This window comes from Uloborus diversus, chromosome 3, assembly GCF_026930045.1.
Source record: "Uloborus diversus isolate 005 chromosome 3, Udiv.v.3.1, whole genome shotgun sequence".
Classification (NCBI taxonomy): Eukaryota; Metazoa; Arthropoda; class Arachnida; order Araneae; family Uloboridae; genus Uloborus; species Uloborus diversus.
In genome coordinates this window covers 44,094,742-44,117,465 of record NC_072733.1, presented here as the reverse complement: position 1 = coordinate 44,117,465, position 22,724 = coordinate 44,094,742, and the positions used below count along the sequence as shown (strand labels likewise).

The 22,724-nt window shown below is 33.4% G+C and overlaps 1 protein-coding gene across 1 annotated transcript in view; it reads left to right on the top strand.

Annotated features, from left to right (window-relative positions):
• The window catches only part of LOC129218247 (sushi, von Willebrand factor type A, EGF and pentraxin domain-containing protein 1-like), a 120,799-nt gene that overhangs the window by 83,234 nt on the left and 14,841 nt on the right, over positions 1-22,724 (top strand). The window contains exons 20-26 of the mRNA XM_054852471.1: positions 99-253; positions 329-608; positions 9,513-9,783; positions 14,053-14,260; positions 18,308-18,458; positions 21,067-21,123; positions 22,378-22,509. Of these exons, the coding sequence (XP_054708446.1) occupies positions 99-253; positions 329-608; positions 9,513-9,783; positions 14,053-14,260; positions 18,308-18,458; positions 21,067-21,123; positions 22,378-22,509 (1,254 nt within the window). The remainder of the gene's footprint in view (positions 1-98; positions 254-328; positions 609-9,512; positions 9,784-14,052; positions 14,261-18,307; positions 18,459-21,066; positions 21,124-22,377; positions 22,510-22,724) is intronic.

The window sequence follows — 22,724 nt, the reverse complement described above, 5'->3', positions numbered from 1 at the left end:
AAAACAACAAAATTTGTTGTTTTTAAAAAATTTCAATTTTGAAAGTATCTGCTTGATATTTTCGAGTAATCTAATTACACAGTGCTGAAATATTTCAGATCCTTGCCAGAATGGTGGAAGTTGCAAAGATTTGATCGACGACTACGTATGTGCATGTGAATTAGGATTCATTGGAGAAAACTGCGAAATTAACATCAACGATTGTGAATCTAATCCATGTCTTAATAGCGGTATATGTTTTGACATGCAAAATGTGAGTACTATTTTTTTTCTTCCCAAAGTGTCAAAATCTGTAAAATTAAATAAATATTTGATTTTTAACTTTCAGGACTACAGATGCTGCTGTACGAAGAATTATAAAGGGAAGAATTGTGAAATAAAAGTTGATTTTTGTGAAGATATCAGTTGCTTTAATGAAGGAACGTGTATTTCTGAAGATGAAGGCTTTACTTGCCTTTGCGAATCAGGTTTTCAAGGAAAGTTGTGCGAAGAAAATATTGATGATTGCTCAAATCATACTTGTTTTAACAATGGAACGTGTTTAGACGGGATTGATAGTGCAACATGCGTATGTCCTGAAATGTACGCTGGAATGCATTGTGAAAATGGTAAGATTTTTCTTTTTAAATTAAGACTGAAATGTTTTAAGTTTTTCAGTGCAAAACTATGAGTACACTGACTGACACTGAAAATTCAACACCAAGAAAAAGGGTCCGGAAGGGATGAAATTGGTCAAAAAGACAGAGACAGCAAGGAACACTAAGTGATCTCTATTTTGAACCGATATTCAGATTACAGAACAAGAACGGCGTCGACTCAGTAGGATGTAGGGCCACCGCGAACAACGATGCACGAAGAAACACGACTAAGTACAGAGTCGATAAGAGTGCAGATGGTGTCCTGGGAAATGGTTCTCCATTCCCTGCCAACCATTGGTCAAAATTCGTCCTCTGAATGAGGCAGGGACAGAGTTTGCAAAAGGCATCCTATCACATTCCACACGTGATCGATTGATGACAGATCAGAAGAGTACGGTGATCACGGAAGCATCTGTACACCTTGTAAAGCATGTTGGGAATACGAGCACTGTGTGGTCGGGCGTTATCCTGCTGAAAAATTGCATTGGGCCATCATAGTGCCCTGAATATGAACTAGAAGTGACGTGGTATCGTACGCAATAGCGTTCCAAATCATCATGAAGGGTTGTCAAGCGGTGGGGTACTGCACAATTGCTGCCAAATTAGATATGTCTCCATGTCCACGCCACACTCGTATGTGGAGACTATCACTGGAAAAACAGAAGAAAGACTCATCTGAGAACATGACGTTCCGCCATTCCGTCATCCAAGTCGCTCTAGCACGGCACTATTCCAAGCGATGACGTCTATGATGGTAGCAGCTGCGATTTGACGTAAGGACCAACTTGCCCTTCTGAACCTGATCACCATATCCCTCGTAAAATTGTCTGTCTGCTGGAAGTGCCTCGTGAACGGTGGCTTGGCATTCTCTCCCTTTATAAGTATCTTAAGAGACAACAATAAAATTTCTTCGATGGCAGAATCCGATCCGATCCGATCTCTGGCAGAAATAACGGCACGAATATTGTTCTTTCTATAAGTTCCTTCTTTTATGTCTTACTTCACGTACGTTGGAGAGGTGCGCATTTCACATCATTTGCATAACTCGGTGACGTGCGTCCACCCTGAAATTTCATAAACTTCTGTGCACGCCTTCCTGGTGTAGCATTTTCAATGTTGAACAGGGTACATACTATGTGTTGATGTTTCATCAACTGCCATATATGTTTCCAATTCATTTTTCTTTGAATTTTCATTTCATACATATATAAAAGAAAACAGGACCTTGAGTAACCTAGTAGATAGGGCAGCGGAGGGTCCTAGGTTCGAGACCGGCTCCATATATACTCACTTTATGGTGCCACTGTATAACATGGAGGTTACAAGTGAAACACACTATGACAAAGTCATAGATTTTCAGATTCTTCTGGCCCCAAAACTGAGGTATGAATATGAAACCCACTTTATTTATTTAAATTTTTTTAAAGCTAGGTAATCTCATTAAGAAACGCTAAAACTCTAATCTAGAAGATTTTAATGGTTCGACGTTTATGGAAAACTTATTTTTTGACTTAGTATGTTTCACTTGTAACCCCACGATTTGTGGAATATGACGGGTCGTTCCACAGAAAAGCAAAACAAAAAAAAAGAGGGGGGGGGGAGGGGAACCCCCATTAAAATTAATTAATATGTAGTTAAATAAAACTACTGTTTTTGCATTTCATCGTATAAATTCAACTATTCCAACAAAGATATACCAATTTGTGATTAAATTGTATGATCCAAGTATAGCACCCTATATTTATTTCTACTTAGATTTTAAATGCCAAACCACTCCTTAAAAGGAATTTAGTTTTGTATGTATAGAAATTCAATAAAATAAATTTCCAATACCAAAATTTATCGTTTGAAAAAACACGAGCTAATTTCTCGAGAATAATGATTACAATTTTTATTATAAACTGGTCAAAAAAATTTGTTTTACGTGAATTGCGTTATAAATAAACAACAAATAAATGTTCCATATTTTAAATTCTTTACTGCTGTTCCGCTTTTAAAAAACGTAATTTTCGATGTCTAGACGAAGAAAAACTATTTCATGTCTTATGGTAAAGCCATAAACTCACCATATTTCAAAGTTTTTAGCTTGTTTTCCCGCTAGAATTTTCTTGAAATAACTTTGCTCGTTACAGAAGAACATTTTTGTCTGCTGTCCTCCTATTTTTTTAAGATTGGTGACTCAGATTTTTTTATTTTGGATTTCAAGCAATAACTGTGTTCAATGACTTATGCCTTTTTTAAGATTTTAAACACGGTTTGAAACTCAAAGTTCTTTATGTTATTTTGTACTTGAAATCATTTTTTGACTTTAAAAATGATCTATTGTTTTTGCAGAAAGCACTTAGTTTTTCTCCGCAAGCCTTCTAAAGTCATTTTCTAACGACATCATATTAACATTGTCTTTAATTTTTCATAAAGCTAATTTTTGTTTTTCTCCTTAGCTAGAGTTTTCACGGCATTGAATCTTTTTTTTTTTTCCAGGGGTGCCCAAGTAAGGAGGTCATGGCGCAGACTACGCCATTAAAATTTTAGGGTGGGCTTTTTAGAGGTATTTTCCTTTTTTTTTGGAGAGGGGAGGACTCTTGGTCTCGGGGGCTCTTTATGGTATTAGGAGTCATTGCTCTTGGGGATGAGAGGGGATGGGCATCCCTGATTATTATTTTCAAACCGGAATAATAAGCTAAACGTGCTGCGTTCGCAAGGTAAAGCAACTACTTACATGTTTCGATCAAAAAGTAGGCCAGTGAAATTATTGGCTTTTTTGAAGTAAGTGCTACGTGAAAATGGATAGAAAACTACTGCGTGATTAAATCCATAGTAATGAAAAGTTAGCTACATTGCACAAACTTTTCATTATTACGGATTGTTATAAAAGTTTATTTGACACGAACTTTAATTTTGCTCTTACATTAATAACTGTTGGCACAATAGAATTAAGTGTGATTTTTAGTTATGTTTTTAATCCAGTAAATCAAGCATAAACCATTTCAGTATATGACTTTAAGTTCGTCATTTTACAACACGGGTACAAAAAGCTACCTAATATTATACTAAAGTTAGTGAATACTAACTCCATACTTACATTACAGTTAATGAATACTAACTTCATTGCATTGAATCAGATGTTAATTTATACTCAATTCTAGAGTCATTAAACATGCATGCAACTACAGTATTTGTCATTGCATCATTAAATTATCATTAATTCTTCTGAGACTTCTTAAAAATTAATCTTTTTTCGTTTCTATATTTATCTTGTTTTTCATTTCCTCGTTAAGTACTTAAATATGAACGTGTTTTGCTGTCATGTTTATCTAAAGATATCTAACATTGATAGGCATATGACGCATAATAAAGCAGAGAGGGTATTATAACATGAGTAGTCCAATGACTTGACTGTTTGGTAGTATCTTTGCAAACAACATCGGAATTAATGGCCAGTGATCTCTTATATTACTGAGAATCAGAACTTGCCTGCAAAACCAGTGTTTTTAGCACATCCCTTCAAAAAAAGCCTCTTATATTTGAAGCGGGGAACGAAGATTTAGCTTTAGCCCCCATTCCAGGAAAAACATCTTACTTAAAGCTTACCCTAACAGCCGTTATTTGCAAAAGGGATTAAGCACGATTGAAGTTCTGCTGTAGACCTGTTGACAGAAGTTTTCTTAATATTGCTTCAATAGAGTTGGAAATAAAATATGTGTGGCTAGAGCATTTGATCACTCACCATCTAATTTTTCTGAAAATGCCAGGAAATATTTTGCAATAAATTGTGTTTAACTATAATACTGAACTTGCTGAACCATGCGAAACATTCGCGTTAAAAGCGGTAATTTTGAACATCCGATTTTTTAACGGCAATTTTTTTTAAAACAGTAACAATGTGAATTATTTCTTCATTTTTCGCTGATGGCAGTGAAAAAGATACCAGAATGATGCCTTACTTTTATAGCTTTATGAAGTATTGAAGAACAACCCTCCACTCATCCAAAAAAAAAAAAAAAAAAACCTTAAATGTTATTCATGATGACTTACCATGCTAAAATAAACTTTTTTTTCTGATTTTAATGCAACAGTACAACTGTAATTCAGAATCCTGCATTAATTTTAGATTATACATTCTTCGAAATTTGGATCTAAGTTATTCCGAGGAAAAAAAGTTATTCAAAATCGACAAAACCGATGCGGGGATCGAACCCACGGTCTTCGCGTTTTTAACACGCTCTAACCAACTAAACTATTAGACTTCACTCGTGGGGTGTTATAAATTAAAACAATGAGTAATTAAAAAATAAAATAAACTTTTTTTTTTTCGAAAAACTGCCACATTGTGAGATTTATGTTTATTTTTCGCCGAAAGGAGTGAAATTTATATTCAAATTAATGCCGTACTTATGAAGTTTGAAAAATGCTTCATATAGTTATGACATTGTCACAACAAAACACCTGGAAGAAATAATGTATATGTTTGCTTTTCATGCTTAATTTGGTGTGCTACACCTAACGGTTTCTCTATTATTCTTAAGTATGAGCATTTGAATTTTTTTGCTAAGACATTGTTTTTTGGTCAAACCATTTGCACAAACGGACGTTTTTGTGTTCACATTTCCGCTTTACTACCATAATTTTAAAATTTTACTTTTTATTTTTATATATTCAATTACAAAGAACCAATATGTATCATACCATAAAGTATCAACTTTGCAAAAATTTTTTAAAAAATACTTAAAAAATAAATATTTGTACCTGTTTTGGACGTAACACTACGGTCCACACCCGAAACAGATACAACACAATTTTTTTTAGGAACTTGATACTTCAAACTATGGTACATAATGATTCTTTATATTCGAATATATTACAATTAAAAGTCAAAGTTTAAAATTCTGGGAATAAAGCGCAAATATATGCATAAAAATGTCCATCCTTGCAAATGGGGGGGATTGAGAAATTTATAAAATAATAAAAATATAAAGCAATTTCTTTTAAAACTTAGTCTAGAATAGGTATTGTTTAAAGGCATTTATACTGAATTGAAAAGATTGAATTGCATGTTGGTAGCCAAAGTTAGTATTTTCAGTAAGTTATCGCCCTATAGCCAGGCTAAGGCAGAATTATATAAATATAGGGCGATAACTTAACTGGAAATACCATGCCTTGCCTTCAATCTTCGAGTTGAACCGAACCACGTTTCGGTCACTCGTCTGGTCAGTGCTAATTCTATATTACCTACTACACTTGATTCCCTTAAGAGGTTTTCCATCTCCAGCTCAGTCACTTCCTATTCCGGGCTAATGAATACTAATAAGCACGAAACTGCAGTTCTCTGATGGAATGACTGAGCTGGCGGTGTAGTTTATGTAAAAGTTAGTACGTTACTTCAAATACCGTGTTGCCATGCTTGAAATTAGTTTCAACAAGGGGCTGTCCATAAACGATGTCACGCCGTTTTTTCAACGAGTTTCATCCCCCTCCCCCTTTGTTGTGAAGTGTTACATTTCACATTACACCATCCTTTCTCTTTGTCACATGTCACGCTGCTTTTCATAAGCATGCTAATTAAAAAAGAAAGAAATAAAAGTTTTGTAATTTCATACTTCTTGTTACTCCCTCTCTCCTTCTTGTCTCTAACTGTCATGATTTCAAGAACCTCCTTCCCTTCTCAAAGTGTGACATCATTTCTGTACATCAGAGCCAGACAGACGTAAGAACAAAAATTGCGATTTTCCGTTTTGTTAGTGCATTGTAATTAGAAGTCTATTCTGCATAGAGGCATGTGAACGTTATTCTTAAAAAAAATATATTTTTTCAATTTTTTACTAGGGTTAAAAGAGCACGCGTCCCATCCTCTGTATGAGCTAGTAAAAAGTCCTGTACACTATAAAAGCAATTCAAAAACGTTCCTGGAAAATAATGGGCAGCTGATGTACCCAATTTCTACCAGTAGCATATCTTGCAAGAAAAAAAAAAAAACAGGAAATGTTTTCCGCTAAAATTCAGTAACTTTCCTGAAATCATTCTTAAATCTTTCTAAATATTACAGAAAAATCTCCGGTTAAAGTCAGTAATGTTTCTGGAACCTTCAAAGAAAACTTAAGAAGGTTTTAAGTAGTAGCTTGGCGCTTTCCTGATTTACCAAGAAAGCTCCAAAAGCATTACTGCAAATATGGACAGCGCTAAAACAGAATTGCAAGTTCCAAGCACCCCACTTGCTTGCAGAGCCGCGGAATCCAGAGACTTATTCGCTCTCATTCAGTTTGCAATCGTTTGTAAGCAGATCCACTAAATATTTACATTTAGTGAATCTTTAAACTGGTAGCTAAAAATATTTTTTTCAACAGTGAGAAGTCTGCTATCGTGTAACTTGGAGCAATTCAGGACACTTTTTGACAAAGATATAGTTTTCACTGGAAAATTGTGAAAACCTCAGAACGTTTCATGGAAATTACCAGTAACGTTTCGGAATATTTTTTGTAGTGTAAAATTATCATAATGTGACTTACGTACTTCTGGCTCTGAGGTACAGACTTGTGGCCGTCCTCTTATATCTCATAGAGCGAAATTTCTATATTGAAGAACTTTCACTTATAAATGACAGAAGCAATTGTTAAGATTTAACCAAACAGTTGTTAAAAAAATAGTTTTTGGACATGCTTTTCTCACTAAATTTAAAAGTTTCAATTTCTTTTTCTTTTCTTCGTCGGGTGAAAGATAAGTTCAAACTATTAGCCTGGCAAATGCAACAGAGATAACACAAAGCATGAGGTGAAATTGGTGCAGTGCGAAGAAACATACGGAGGTTATAAGTAAATATTTCTCCAATTTTCAGATCATCATTTTTCTTTTTTCCCCTATTTCAGGCCTAAATTCCTCCTTCTGGAAGCAGACAGTTTCACACAATTAAATAATTCATATACCATCTGTTTCTTTTAAAAACTAAATTTGTTTATTTCAACTTTTTGAAACTGATTGGTGTCTTCCCTCGTTTCAAACTATTAGGTTGTTTTTTCCTTCTGAGGATTTAGTTTCTTAATGATGTTATTTTACGAAATGAGCTTTATTTTCAACCTTCTCTAATGATTTATCGTTATTCCCTCCTTAGTCTGAAATTTTTAATAATTGAAGCATTGAAATAATTAAAAAGCAACTTCTCCTCGAATTCTGTTTTTTCAATTCTCATTAGTCTAAATAAGTTTGTCATAATTGCGATAAAAACTGTACTTTGGTTAGTGATTGAAAAGGAGAGAGGAAAATTATTAATATTGTTTGAGCTGAAATATTACTTGAAATCATTTTTATTCTAAGTAGTTATACTAATAAAAGATTTTTGCTTATTATCTCTGAAAATATGCATTTTGCTTCACTCACTCGTTCGCCTTTCTCAGTCCAATTAAAATTCTATCGCCACAGGCATCAATATTTGCTTTTTTGTGAATGACTGGTCTAATTAAAGAAAGGAAAGATTTAAAAAGTTTTATGCGTAGAAATTACGATTTTGTGGTTGAACAAATCAGTAGAGACACTATAATATTAGAAAAGGTAACGTATTGTTTTGTGCGTAATAGTGAAATAAGAGAGAAAGTGTTCTATCATTCATTACAGGTATACTTTTTCATCCCTTGGTATTATTAAAGAGATACAATATTCGTAAATGCACGAGAAAGCATGTTAGGTTTAACAGCCTCCGTGTGAGTAGACGGATTAGTTATATTAAATCTAGGTGACTATCCAGGGGGGTTGTGGTGTTGTGGATGTTGTCCCCACCTCCCGAAACTCCTAAGCTTTCCTTTTTTGACCATAGAAAGCAACTGAAACTGACCATATCCCCGGACCCCTCAATCTAAAATGTAACCCTATCCGACATCGAATTTTTTTTTCTGACTACGCCACTGATTAAAACATTAAGTACATTCTTTCGGGTTGTTATTATTGATGAAAAATGTGTCAGCACGTTGATCATTAACAAAACAATTTGAACTACAGTAACTCCTGTGATACTAGATAAAACATGTATCGGACGCAGAATAGAAATGAAATGACTACAGTTTGAATTCTCCTTATGGTGGACCGCTGATAAATTCCGTATTGGTTTCAGCGCCTGCTAGTAATATTACAGCCTCAGTCTTTAATGGAGCTTAAAATATAACATCAAACCAGAAAGCTGATATTGATTGGGGTGAGGGGGGGGGAATCTGGAAATCTGACACCAACGTCTTCTGCACTGATGTGAGAAGAAACTGGTGGTAAGGTCTGGGAAGTAAAACATAATGCAATTAATACCAAACAGCACAAACTCTTACACATGACCTATCGCTCTGTGTCTTCCCTCAAGTTTCTTACAATTGTGACTGCGTTAGAGGCACTATCTTTTGCAGATCTTGTGCAATCCCCCGATTGCACAGCATCCATACTTTCATGCAACACCACTATCGGCTGATGCCATAACCATGAGAATTTCGACGTCCAGTTTCCCTACCAGATGGAGGCACCTGGACTCTGTTCGATGCAAAACTGTACTAGGAATTTAACTTTGCCAAGAGCACTCTAAGCCAAACGAGAACTCGAGGGATCTTCAACATGCCGCATGTTCATACGGCATGGACGTTGTCCACTTTCTGTATCTTAAAAACCCACTGACTGGAGCCAGGACTGAACGTACCCCTTTTGGCGTAAGAAACCAGCATCTAACACCACTCTGATAGCTAATTTCACTCCACTTATCCAATATTTCGCTATAATCGTAGCATTTTCATTGAAATGAAGTTAATTTATAACTTTTAACTTCTGCAAAATATATAAAACCATTGAATAACAAGGATGAATGCATTTCCTTCACTTAATATTGTTTGTCACAAATCATGAATTTCCTTCCAGCTTTGTTTCCAGAATTTGCTTTGAAGTACGAGGAAAGATTGACATCAAACTATGTGGAGCTTGAAAACTCTCGCTTGCTTTATGCAATAACAGTGTCTTTTTACATGCGAACCGATTTCAAGGATCCAAAAAGTAAAGCAACGCCAGTTTCATACAGTTACAAAAATAGCGATGGAGTTGTAATTGACAACGCATTAACATTTTTGGATACTAATCGGCTCATCTTATACATACATGGTGAGCCTTACCATACTGAATACTCCGCTAACAGGTAAGCTGATATTCCTGATTTTAAACTTGCGGCTAACAGTGCGGCAAATAAAGAACTCTCGTCTTCCATTTTAGTCCAGTAACTTGTCGTCTGAAAGTTTTGCCTAGTCAGATACGTTAGGTCTGCTTTTTTGCTCAGTTGTTCATGATATTGATAGAAAAAATTATCCAAGTTTTTGACCTCTAGCGCCGAACGCAATCTAGTCAAAAAAAAAAAAAAAAAAAGAAAAGAAAAGAAATTTTAGACTTTAGTGTGATTTTTTCCGATTTTAACCCTAAGCCGTAAACGACTAGTTAAAAAAACATATTCTGCACGTTTTGAAGAAGATTAAATCTGCTACAATATGAATCTAGAACAATCTCTTCAGACCCAATTGAATCCGAGATAAAGCCGTTCAGAACGACAAAATATTGCAATATTGCTAAAACTTGCGAGGTTCGGAATTATTATTATTTTTTAAGGCTTTATCTTGGAAACTATTTGGTCTAAAGAGACAGTTCTAGAATTATAATGCAGCAAATTTCGTCCTCTTCAAAAACGTTCATGCTAGGTGTAATTGAAAACCTAGTCATTTAGGTACAGTCAAGTCTAAAATTTCACGGTTTTCCTCAATTTATGAAAAGGTAACCTTCGGCGCTTGTTCAACTTGGAATGTTCTTTTTGAAGTAACAGTTTTCATTCTATTTACGCTTGTTTTCCTTGCCATACGTAAAAACCAGTCGTCAAGTGTCCAATCTTGATTAGTATTCTATTATCTTTGCTAGTACTATGTTGCCGCAGAGGAGAGGTTACCTTTCCATTTGTATTAGTTATCTCCAAATTTTTAATTTTGTCACTTACATTCTTTTGCTTTTTACTGCCTCATATGACAATTAACTTGGTTTTACTGTTTTGTGCTAAGTGCTAATTTTTAATGATGTTATGAATTTTTTTAAATGAAATTGCGCTAAGTGTTCACCAATTGGTCGGTCTCCCTTGCATTGTCTCTCACTGAAATTTTCAATTATAAAATCAAAAGAGAGTCATCTAAATGATATTTAAATACATCCCTTTAAGTATGGATTTAAACTTGGAAAGGAAAAAAAAGGAATAAATAAATAAATGGAAGCTGCCCTCTCCCCTTTAAAAAAAATATTGTAATCGACAAAAGTTGACAAAGGTATACAAATTATTACTTTTTTCTGAATGAAGCAATTTCATGACAAAAAAAAGGGAAAGAGGTGAAATTGTTTTGCTTTTTACATATGTCGTTCAAATATTCCGTTCCATAAGAATAGTTTCTGAAATGATTTCGCAGACAAATGCATTATATACCAACTCAGAAATAATCGAAAAATCATTCTTCGCTATGGAAATGAAAAATTTCGAGTTGTCTATAATTAGCTCGCATTCCGCCTGTATGAAATCAATACTTCCCCCGGAGCTCTTTAATAGAAGCGCCAGTTGACATGCAGTGGCGAAATGAGAAATCCATTTGCAGGACTCGATCTTTATTAAATGAAGTCTAATTGTTTCATGATACAAATGAAAATAGGGATTACAAAAATCATTTCTCCAAATTATCGAATTAGTAGGCTGTTAAGCCAATATTTGGGAAATAAATGTAATTCACAAGCAATATAATTGATTTTTAATTGATTTTTAACGACGAGTAAATTTTTTTGATTCATTTCGGATCGCAGACAATGTGTTAGCTCTATATTTATATGATTTGAAATGCAAGTCGGGGAAAAAAAAAAAAAAAAAAAGAAACAGAAATAAAAATAAATTTTACCCTTTATTCAATTATATGACCATTCATTGACGACATTTTATCTGAACATTTTAAACTAGAACAAACAGTTCCTGGGGAAAAAATAATCAGTTACTTGTTTCATAAAACAATGCAGCTACGTAGAAATAAGTCATAAAGAACTATATAATGCCAATTGAAATTTATTTTCTTTTTCAGTAGGGTAGATCGGAACTGGTCAAAACATTTTTATGAATTTAGTTTTTTTTTTACTGAATTTCTTTTCGAAAATCTGATAAAACGTTAAATGCAGTCTTCCTATATTTTCTCTGTATGTTACAATCGACCGTACATTTAGCACAGTAAGCGCAGTTGCTTCATTCTTGGTGAAGGATGCAATGTGCCCTGGAAAAACTGAAAAAGTTATAATCATATATTGCATTTTTATTGATAATTATTTGAACTCTTAAGTGTTATCATTGTTATTTTAACACTTTTTATTTCTAAATTATTACGTTAATAACACTTTCATATGAGCTGCAAGTTATTGCCCCACATCACCGGAGCTTAGGCAGAACTAAAAGCATATTTCGCACTGTATCAAGCTGCATAAAGTAATAAGCTGTGCCTTAGGTTTTTAAATTAACATTTGCCTTCACTCTACGAGACGAAGTTGCACCATGTTTGCGGTCCTCGCGGTTATGTACTAAATCAAAAAACTCTGCTACCAGTGTGAAAATAATCTCAGTTACAGTTTCCATGCAACTTTAACGATAGCTTCGGCTCTAGTATGGCTATTCCAGACCAATGATCTCCAACAAGAGAAAAACTGCAGTCTACGGATGTCGTAACGAGCTGTGTGGTATATGTTAGTAATAGCGTATGAGTATATAAAAAAATATACACTTAAAAATAATATAATAAAACTTTGCTAACCAATATTGATAGTGTTTTTTCCGTCAGTTTTTTACTTAATTTTAAAACAACTCATTTAGTATTGAAGATTACGGGAAAAAAAAGAAAGATAAATAAAAAAAGGTAAATGGAGTCACAAAGTTACATTTAGCGTATAATTTCATACAAAAGGCGTGAGCAAGTCTTACACAATTCAGAACTTATTAAATAGTCTGAATTCTATGTATGTAATAGCTCACATAAAATCGAAAATAAGTGGAGAAGTTTAGCTCCAGTTACAAATTGATGAAAAAATCGTAGGATTGATAATGACTAATGTACAGAGTATTTCAGAATAAAGTATTCCTAAATTTAAAATACTTAATATTCACTAGTTTTTTTCAAAAACCTTGATCTCGTTTCTGGTAAACTCAAATCACATTTTTTTTTTTTTTTTTTGCTATCAGATTGACATAGGAACCATTCAATGAGACGAAAAAAAATAATATTCAAGAGAAATAATCAAAATACACACAAACGTTAATGACCTCTACTCCAGTTGCATGGAACTTGAATTGATGAATAAAATAAAGAGCGAAAACTACGAATTTGAAATAACTAAAATAAAATGACATTAGACTAAGGACAACGTTCTTCAAAAATCCCAATATAAAGTAAAGTTTGCGTTAAGGAAAAGTAATCACGGCTATTATTTACTTGCAATATGCCCAATGATTTCATCCAAACTTTCTAAACTGCACGAAACGTCCGTAAATAACATTTGGGGAAGAAAGCGAACCAACATTTAGTTGTGAAAAGATTTATCGTCTGCGAAAACAAACATAATGATTAAAAAATTATGAAAAACATTAGTGTCCGTTAAAACTTAATAAATAAAGCGAGAAAGAAAAGAATTAACAAGATGTGAAAAGATTTATCTTCTGCAATAAGTAAATGATTTAGCTTTCATGGATTTCGTTGGTCACGTCGCAATGAATTACGAGTCTCGCTATCTATCATTCCCTCTCCTGTGTCTCTCAAATGAGAAACGTCCATAATTAACAAAAGGAAATTAATAAGCAATCTTAATTGATAATAAAAAATGAGAAAAACTCCCTTGTATGTATTTTCATAGGTTTAGCATTGCAAAATTTAAATACTTTAAATAAATGTTGTTTAGAAACCTCAGTAATAAGAAAACAGATCTTTTTTTTGGAAACGAGATCTCATCATGGACAAATTCAGAGCTCATTTGGTGCGATTAAGAAATAAAATCCCTGATAAGACTGTGCGACCAATTTTATTTTTTGGTTTACAATAAGTTACTCATGAAAAGATGATCCATTTGAATTGACATTAACTAAATTTTGCACGTACATGATGACAAAAAACACTTATAATTTGATAAGTTTATTCTTTATTCTTTTGAGCTCACGTTTAGGATACTTTGTAAATTCTTTTACATTTCGGACAGATTGAGAAAAAATTAATAGCATTTTGTTTGTAAATGAGTGAAGTATCATACCTATTTCATAAGGATTGTTAATAATAGCGTAGCATGATGGCTTTTAAATAATTTCTAAACTTATGGAACTCAGTTATATTTAAAAACTTGCATTCTCACCCATCGATATTTGCTTCAGGGATTCAATGTGGCATCACTATGCTTTGACGTGGGAACGTGAAAATGGAAGATGGTTCTTTTACGTTGATGGAAAACTGATCATAGAAGGTAATGACCAGAGCAATGACAAATACATGAGGCCTGGTATTTTCATATTAGGACAAGAACAAGACAGTCTTGGGAGCACATTTAGTGTCTTAGAAGCTTTCGTTGGGGAGATCACAGAGGTACATTTTAAATAGTTTATTTCATTTTGATAAATTTCTGTTTTCAGTGCGATATTTCATAAAATTTATTAGAATTGTGTTCAAACTATATTCATTCTTCATAGTAAGGAAACCAATAACTGCCATGGGGACAGTACTTGCAGAAAATGAGTTTTTGAGATATTCTTTTCAAGAGACTCGTTTTGGATTAAATACCAACAATAGGGAAATGTTGGAAACAGACGTTTTTGTTTCAGCGGAAACCAAATAAGCTATCTTTTACAAAACATCTAGCGTACAATAGTTGACAAAAATGCAAAAAGAAAAAAAAAGAACAATTTGCAGTTACTGCTCTTTACCTGCCCACGGCAGGATACTGATGTAAATGTTTGACTTTGTACAGAAACAACTGCTGCTGTAACCCGCGTTATTACACAGTGGTAAGGTTAGTGCTCCAGTAGTCAACCAGAAGGACATAAAACTGCATATAAATAAAATATGTATAACTCAAAATCGGATATGATGCATTCCCACATTCCTTCACCTGTCCCCAACTATCATCCAACAACAGTTAAGTTGTAAGTACCTTTTATTAAGTAGTAATGAGTCATTTTATTTTAAATGGTGTGCCCATCCTCCTAATTTGCGATTCTGCTTATTTTTTCTTAAGAAGAAACTTCCAAATTAAATGCTAAGTACCCTTATTCTTTTCCTTCTGATGTAAATTTGCTTTTACTTATGTTTTAATGGATAGTGTAACATTACGTTTCAATTAAAAAATAAACTCCTTCCTCGACTCAATTATTTTTAGAGGGGTGGCCGACCATTGGGTACTGAACTCTTATGCATTTCCAATAGTCGGCCGTGACAGATTGACCACTGGTTCTATACTGTTTTTTTGATCTACCCAGTAGTCAGCTGCGTACCTAATATGGATTTTCTAATATTCATCAAATACTAATTGAAATAAAGTATTGACACAGCGGCAATTTAGCTGTTTTGAGAAAAAATTCCCTTTCTAATGTAATTTCTTCTAAAGAAAATGTTTAAACTTTTTTTGACAAAAACGGGTTATTTTGTCATTTTATTGCCTTTATTCTTGATTTTAATTTAGAATTCTTGAAAACTGGTGTTGTAAATTTAGTCCATCGTTGCGTTTAAAGTAAATGTTCTATTACTTTTAACATGTTATGTTTATAGTCTTTCTTATCAAACCATCTTACGTTTATGGTTTGATTTTACTAAGGCTAATTATTTTAAATGTTGGTAACACTTTTTATTACTGCTTCCATAACCAAATATTTATTTCCTAAGGTTTTCTTCTTTAGGAAATCAAAATTTATTTATTGTTTAAAATAATGCTGACTTAGCTTCAAAATTGTATTACGTAGCTACTAATTCCATGTTAGTTTATTCATCGTTCACTAATATTCTTATTGAAGGATCCATGATTATCTTCATGACACCCCAAATGTCTGAATTTTCAATGGGGGGGGGCAATTGACCCCCTCTGGATTTTCACAACTTAATGCAATTATGCATTTTTGCTCGTATTTTGATGCTTTTTTCCTTTAAAATGAACTGAATTCATATCCTTTTCCCCCGCTCCCCTCCCCGCCAAAAAAACTTTGAAAGCACGGACGACCCTACATAATTCATGTTACTGCAGTTCTTTCACAACGAAGTACCATTGTTTTTTATGATAAATTTTGCTTTAAACGTGACCTTGATTGCTAATCTTTTAAGTTAAAGGATTTTTACTATTATTGTTTTGAGGTGAAACTATTTCCAAAACTACAATTTTAATTTTGTGTTCCGTATGTTGAAGTTTCGTTGTAAAGAACATAGACTAGTCAAATGTCAATCATATTGATCAATAATTCGCTCTTTATTGGTCATGAATTCTATCAACTCTTTCGTTCAGTCTTAATGTTAACATAAACAGTTAACACTTAAATCTTTTCGTGTCAGTGTGTGTGGGGGGGGGGGTCCAAATTCTCATGTTTTGGAAGTTTTCAAAATGCCTCCCCCCCTCCCAAAAAAAAAAAAAAATCCGGCTTAACCCGAGTTTTTTCCATTCATCAAATTTCTTCTTTCGCAGCATATGATATCATTTTATTTAATGACGTGGAACAGGGGTTCTCAAACTTACTTTCAGGCTGCAGCCCCTTTGAAGACTGATATCAGGTCACCCCCCCTCCCTCCGTACGTGCTTAATACAAGCAATCTAATTGGAATCGATGAATCTGATATGAATAGCTGAAAACAAGTAAATAAGGGAAAATATAGATAGTTTCGCGCACGAAATATAACTGAACTGTTCAAAGCTTTATTTTGAACAGCTCATTACTAGAACATATGAAATCCAAGATGAAAAGAAGAAAATACATTTTTTGTGGTAATTTAGGATTCAAGTGAGGTTGGCGTACACATTAGTCACTATCACAACATTAATGAGAGGATTGATTTTATTTTATCTGATATACTCTAACCCCCCCCCCCCTTGAGATTCTTTTGCACCCCCCACCCGTAGGTTGAGAACCGCTGATGTAGAAGATAAATAATAAAATAATTTTTGCATGAGATGCATGCTCAAACTGATTGCAGTTTAGAAGATTATATAGATAAACATTATGAAGACATCCAGAATGCGAAATTCTTTCGTAATCACTGGAATAATTAATTTTTTAAGTACACCGCTGTGCTGTAAGTTTCGCATTCAATTTTTGTTTAAATTTACTCACTTACACCTCATAAGATCAACGAAAATGAAACGGCCGACTACTGGCTCATGCATGGCCGAGCACTGGGTTTCTATGGCCGACTTCTGGAGCATTTTCTCGTATTAACAACGGCTTGGTTTTTAAAATAAAAAAATTTTATTCCAGAAACAAGTTAGTGGATCATTATCAGAAAGGTACAGCCTAAAGATTTGCATTGTTTCTGTTGTTGTATTGATAGCTGAAATTTATAGGTTAACAAAACTCAACAACTAATCTCTTAAATGACCGACTACTGGAGCATTTACCCTATATGCTATACAATACGACTAATACCAATAGCTGTACTGAGAAAGAACTTGCCAGTTAGTTACGAAGGAATAATGACTAGGGTAACGGCAATAGTAACAGACAAGGATCCAGTAACAGACAGTCATAAGTTTGGATTTAAATAGTGAGAATTTAGGTCATTAAAACTGATGTTGCTGTGGCCCATGAATGCGGTGCAACCATCTAGAGTTATCAGAGTGAATTTTATGAGCCAGTTGGTATTTACAAGGCAGTGGTAGAAGGTTATGAACAGCCACTACGAGGTCTGCTGGGGTTCTATGTTCATTTGAATAAAATAAGGTTTTAGTTCTAAAAATAAAGAAATTTTGCACATCTTGAAGAGAAAAAGGGAATTTTCTCCATTACTCATCCTTTCCTCATTCTATCTGTTACTGAGTACGATCAGATTTTTCAGTGTCTGTTACCAGGGGTCGGACTTTTTTTCGAAATTTAGCAAATAAAAATACAATTAACTAATTCAGAGGATCCCGAAGAAGCCAGTTAGATAAGATGTAGTTGCATAAGAGAAAAATAGTTTAAAAAGTCTACATACGTTAAAAGGCTCAGAAAATTGAGTTAACCTGAGAGCGGTGCCTTAAGCATGTCTGTTACTGGTGCCGTTTACCCTACATCTTTTCAATAAATCCAAAGTGGATCCGCTAGTGATTGCGCTGACAAAATTATAATATAGTTGTTTCGCGTCTAAGTAACTAGCACTAAGTAACTCATTACTAAATCGTTCATTTATTAAAAGATTGAAATGTGTGTGCGTGTGCAGAATTATTTAAATTCCTCTTAGAATTGTATGAAATGATACAGATTTTTTTTACCATACAGACAGTTTTTGCATCATAACACTGTTTTAAGAAATACGTTCAATCAATTATATTTATTTCCCACTCAATAGAAACTTGGTTTGACTTCAATAAGTTTGAGCGCGATAATTTTATTTTATAAGTTCCTATTATTATCATTCCGTTACTTTTATCATTGAATCTTATTTCAATAAAACTTTCAGTTTAATGTCTGGGATTACGCACTTTCTGGAAAGGAAATAAAAAAGATATCATCTTCCTGCGGATTTGTTGGAAATGTCATACAGTGGTTTGAAGCTCTGAAGCACATTCATGGAAGTATAACAGTTTCAAAAGATGTAGATATGTGTCAAAGTAAGTACCAACCTTAGCTTTATTTTATTTGCTTCACACATATATTTTCAATTCAACTTTAATCTAATAACTGGTTGATAGGGCAGGACTTTTGTTTTTTGTTGAAAATTTGGCATATATTTTATAATTGCATTGCTGGACTAAGTCCCTCTTCCCCGTCAATTGAAAGACACCTTGTTCGAGGGAGGGATGAAATTTATTGATTACGTTTATCCCTAGCTGTTGAAATTTAGCTCTTAGTCTACATAAATGTATCTTATTCTTTAAAATTTCGCACTTATTCAGAGGCGTTTGTACTTTGGCTTTCGAATTTTAAGGTCAGTCACTTTGGTTTTTAATTTATCACTTGAACTTTGCATTTAGACCCTTATTTACCATAGGCACTAAAAATTTTGGTGTGACCTTACTCCATAAAATCAGTGGCACCATTGCTGCCTCTATTGTTCTGGAGTAATTTAACTGATATAACTCGTGTACTGTAACACATCGCTTTGGGAAGGCTACATGGGAGTAATGTTACTATGTTGTAACGCATCAATAATTTATAGGTGAGGTTACATTAGAATTCTCTTTGCATAAAGAGGAATTGATTCAAAATTTACACATTATCAAAAATAAGCTTTCATTAGACTTCTTGGAAGATTACTCAGTTTTAAGTGTTAATTGTCTTTTACTTCTAGTTGACTAATCGATGATTTAAATAATCCAAAGCTATTAAATGATCAGGTAATAACTTCCTTTTATAAGTTCCAAATTGAAAGTATAAAAGTCAGTTAGAATGTTGCAACATTTGAAACTGCTCACCATATGCCCATGATTTCTTATATATCATATATAACTAACAAGTTATAGTATGTTAAATTGATGTTAAAATGATCTTCCGTGTTTCGTCTACTTTACAGCTTTTGCCTTCCTTGTTTTGCAATCATTCGTTTTTTCATTATTTATCAGGTTTATGCTTTCTCTCAACCAAAGTGCACCAATCAGCTTTACACCAATTCGAGTTTTAATTAAATTACAGGCAAGATATTTTTACAGAACAAAGACAGGAAATAATACACAAGGTGCCTGGGTAGAATCAGACCCTCAATAGCAGCCTTATTGCTCACAGGCAGCTGGTAAAAAAAGAACTTTTCACCGCTTGGCCGGCGAATGCTTTTGTTGATTGTATTTTTATACGAGCTCTGCTTCGATGCAGATCTTTACGTTTGCACTTTGAATTTTAAATCAATTTTTAAAGTAGTTTTGGCGCTAGGTGGAATTTTACACAAGTCATTGTGAGCCATCGTCAAAGTTTCCTCCAAAATTTGAATTTTCTTAAAATCGGCATGATTTACTCCAAAAGTTGTGTAACATTACACTCACTAACAATGATAACCCTGCACATTTTTTTTTACAGTGCAGGACTTTAGCCTTAAACATAAAGACTTTTAATCGCCTAAAACGCTTGGCCTTTTGTCGAAAAATTAGGAGGAAACCATCCAGTAGAGAACATAAAATTAAAGGGGCAGAGCAGATAAACCAAAAAGTAATTAATTTTCAAAGTAATAGAGAGGAAATGAAAACCTATTTTAAAGTCTTAACATTTCTAATTTTTGAAACTTTGGACATTCGCGATGTTCGAGAAACTGATGGAAACTGACGAGAACAGAATAAAGTCGGTTTTGGATAGAGCAATAAATAAACAAGAATCAATTGTTAACACATAAAATGCGCAAATATCACAGATTTGTGTTATGTGCATAGATATCTGACTTTTTTATTGTTTTGTTTGATGCTGTACTAAATACTAAATGTCATTCGCTTTTGTCCGATTGAGCACAATGAGTTCCCTCAGCATGACTTGTGAAAACCGTGGCTTCTTCCTCTTCTGTGTTGAGTTCAAAACTAATTGAGGAGTTGACATATGAAGGGAATAAGTCACAAATGCTGAATGTTTTAGGATAAATAAAAGTTATCCAAAACTATCTTTATATAAAGTTTTCGACAACTAACATACTCTAAAACATTCCATAAATGAGATTGAATTCTCTCAGAACATAAGTTTTATAAATTTGAATTAAGATGAAGCAAGCAAGTAGATACCGTTTTTTGGACTTACTCTTTTCCATGTTAACACCTCAATAGTTCAGGCAAAAGTAAGTTTCAGAAAAATGTTAATGCTAAAACAATTCTAATCGAGAGCATTGTTTATAGAGAGGTTATAGATCATTTGAAATTTCATAACCCGAGTGTTTGGATTCTTAGATCATTTTATACTAGTGGAGACAATTACTTGGAAATCACATGACATGAATAGAATTTGGTTCTGGAACTAATGTTAAGCGATGTAATAAAGTGTAATAACAGACTTTCTTTAGTATCACTAATATTTTTTCTACTCTAACTACTCTTCCACAAGAATATTTTGACACTAGCATCAAGTTTCTTTTCTTTTCAAATTAATATACAAAACTAATGTATTCAAAACAGAAAATACAGAAAAACCATAGCTGATCAACTTTAAAATTGCTTTGAATAATTTTTTCAATTTTATTTACAAACTACTAAAACAATTTTTAGTATCAAAGTTGCTATAAAGATTTCTCAATACATACTTTTATTTTAGAGTTAGGAACCTGTTCTGAAGACAGCTGTCATTGTTTTTATGGAAACGAAACTTTAGGTAATTATTTGTTAAATCGTTTTAAAATAAAATTCAGAGATTTTGTACAGTAAAAATATGACTTTTAATATATTTAACACTTTAAAGATTTTACTCCGATGTTTTAAGCATTCAATCTGTCTAAAAGTTGTAAAATAAAGAAGTACATTCCTGGCCACATTCTAGATGAAACCCGTATCAGACAATTCAGGCTTTACATTTACTAAATTTCACTAGAGAGGACTAAATTACAAGTGAAAGTATTTCTAGAATTTATTTCTTCTACATCAAAAATTTATACACTCATCCAATTGCTATATTACTCTTTACAAAACAATATGGCTCCCTGCTTTGATATTAAGATCACTATGAAGGGGCTACACTACAGCTTTAATACAGCAAGTATTTTTTACACGATTAAAATTATTTACGTTGATTATTAGTTTTATTAATAAAGATTACCGTTTCAAAATGTTAAAGCATTTTATTTTGTACAGGAGTAAGCACAATTAAAAAAAGAAAAAAAATCTTCGTCGCGCAAGTTTTCTTTGGTTAAAAAACATATCATCAGTTTACTGATTTTTTAAATTCTTTTCATCTGTTTCCAGTTGATACAATTTTTTCAAACTATTACACAATTTATATACATACCAGGAGGCTCCTCCCCTTGCTCACTTCGCTCGCCAACCTCCGTTCACCTCCCCGTGATGTTCTAATGCCGCCTGCGGCAGACGAAAACTGATGTTTTTAAAGCTTTTACCTCTGGATGACCCCAGGACATTCTAGATGTCCGGCCCCTTAATTTTAATAAAGTGAGATGGGGCAGAAGGACTTTCCCTGGCTGTCCGGTATCTAATGGTACCATTATTGACCTCGTATACTTTGACAGTCCCTGGGAGATAGGGTTACAGACACACACATAGACGGACGCGCACACACTTCAATAATAATAAAGCTACTCAAATGTAATCATAGATTTAATTTTACCATGCAGATGTATATTTTGTATCCTATTTTCATACGAACCTAACTTCTTTTATTTATCTGCAGGAAAACATAATTAATATGCATATACGGAAATCTTTTCAACATATAAGTTCTTAAACAGTTCCGTAATCTAAGTCCGCTGTTGAACGCGGTAGATATATATTGTAGGCTTTCATAAGTAGGAATTATATGTAGCTACAAGTAGGTCTTAGTAAACCATTCTGGGTATGAAGAAATGAAAAATTGATTACTTTTAAATAATAATGCTCAAGTGGAAAATATTTCTAGGGAATTCATGCAAATTTCCTATTGGTGCTTGTGAAATCGATTCTTGTAAAAATGACCAAGAATGTATAACAGAGGATGAATATGGATTTTGCAGTTGCAGTAAAGAGTTCACAGGAAGAAAATGTGAATATGGTAAGTAAGACTAAAATATTTGTAAAATATACTGCAAAATTTTTTTTCAACATTTTTTTTTTCATAAATACCTTTAGTATTTATACCTTATAATTTGTAGCTATCTGCAAAAATTTTACATAGTCTTCTAGTCTTCATTTTTGTCTATGTGTATTTAATTTTATGTGAGATGCAGTGTTGACCAGTTTTATGCACATAAAATGCGTTACATGTTG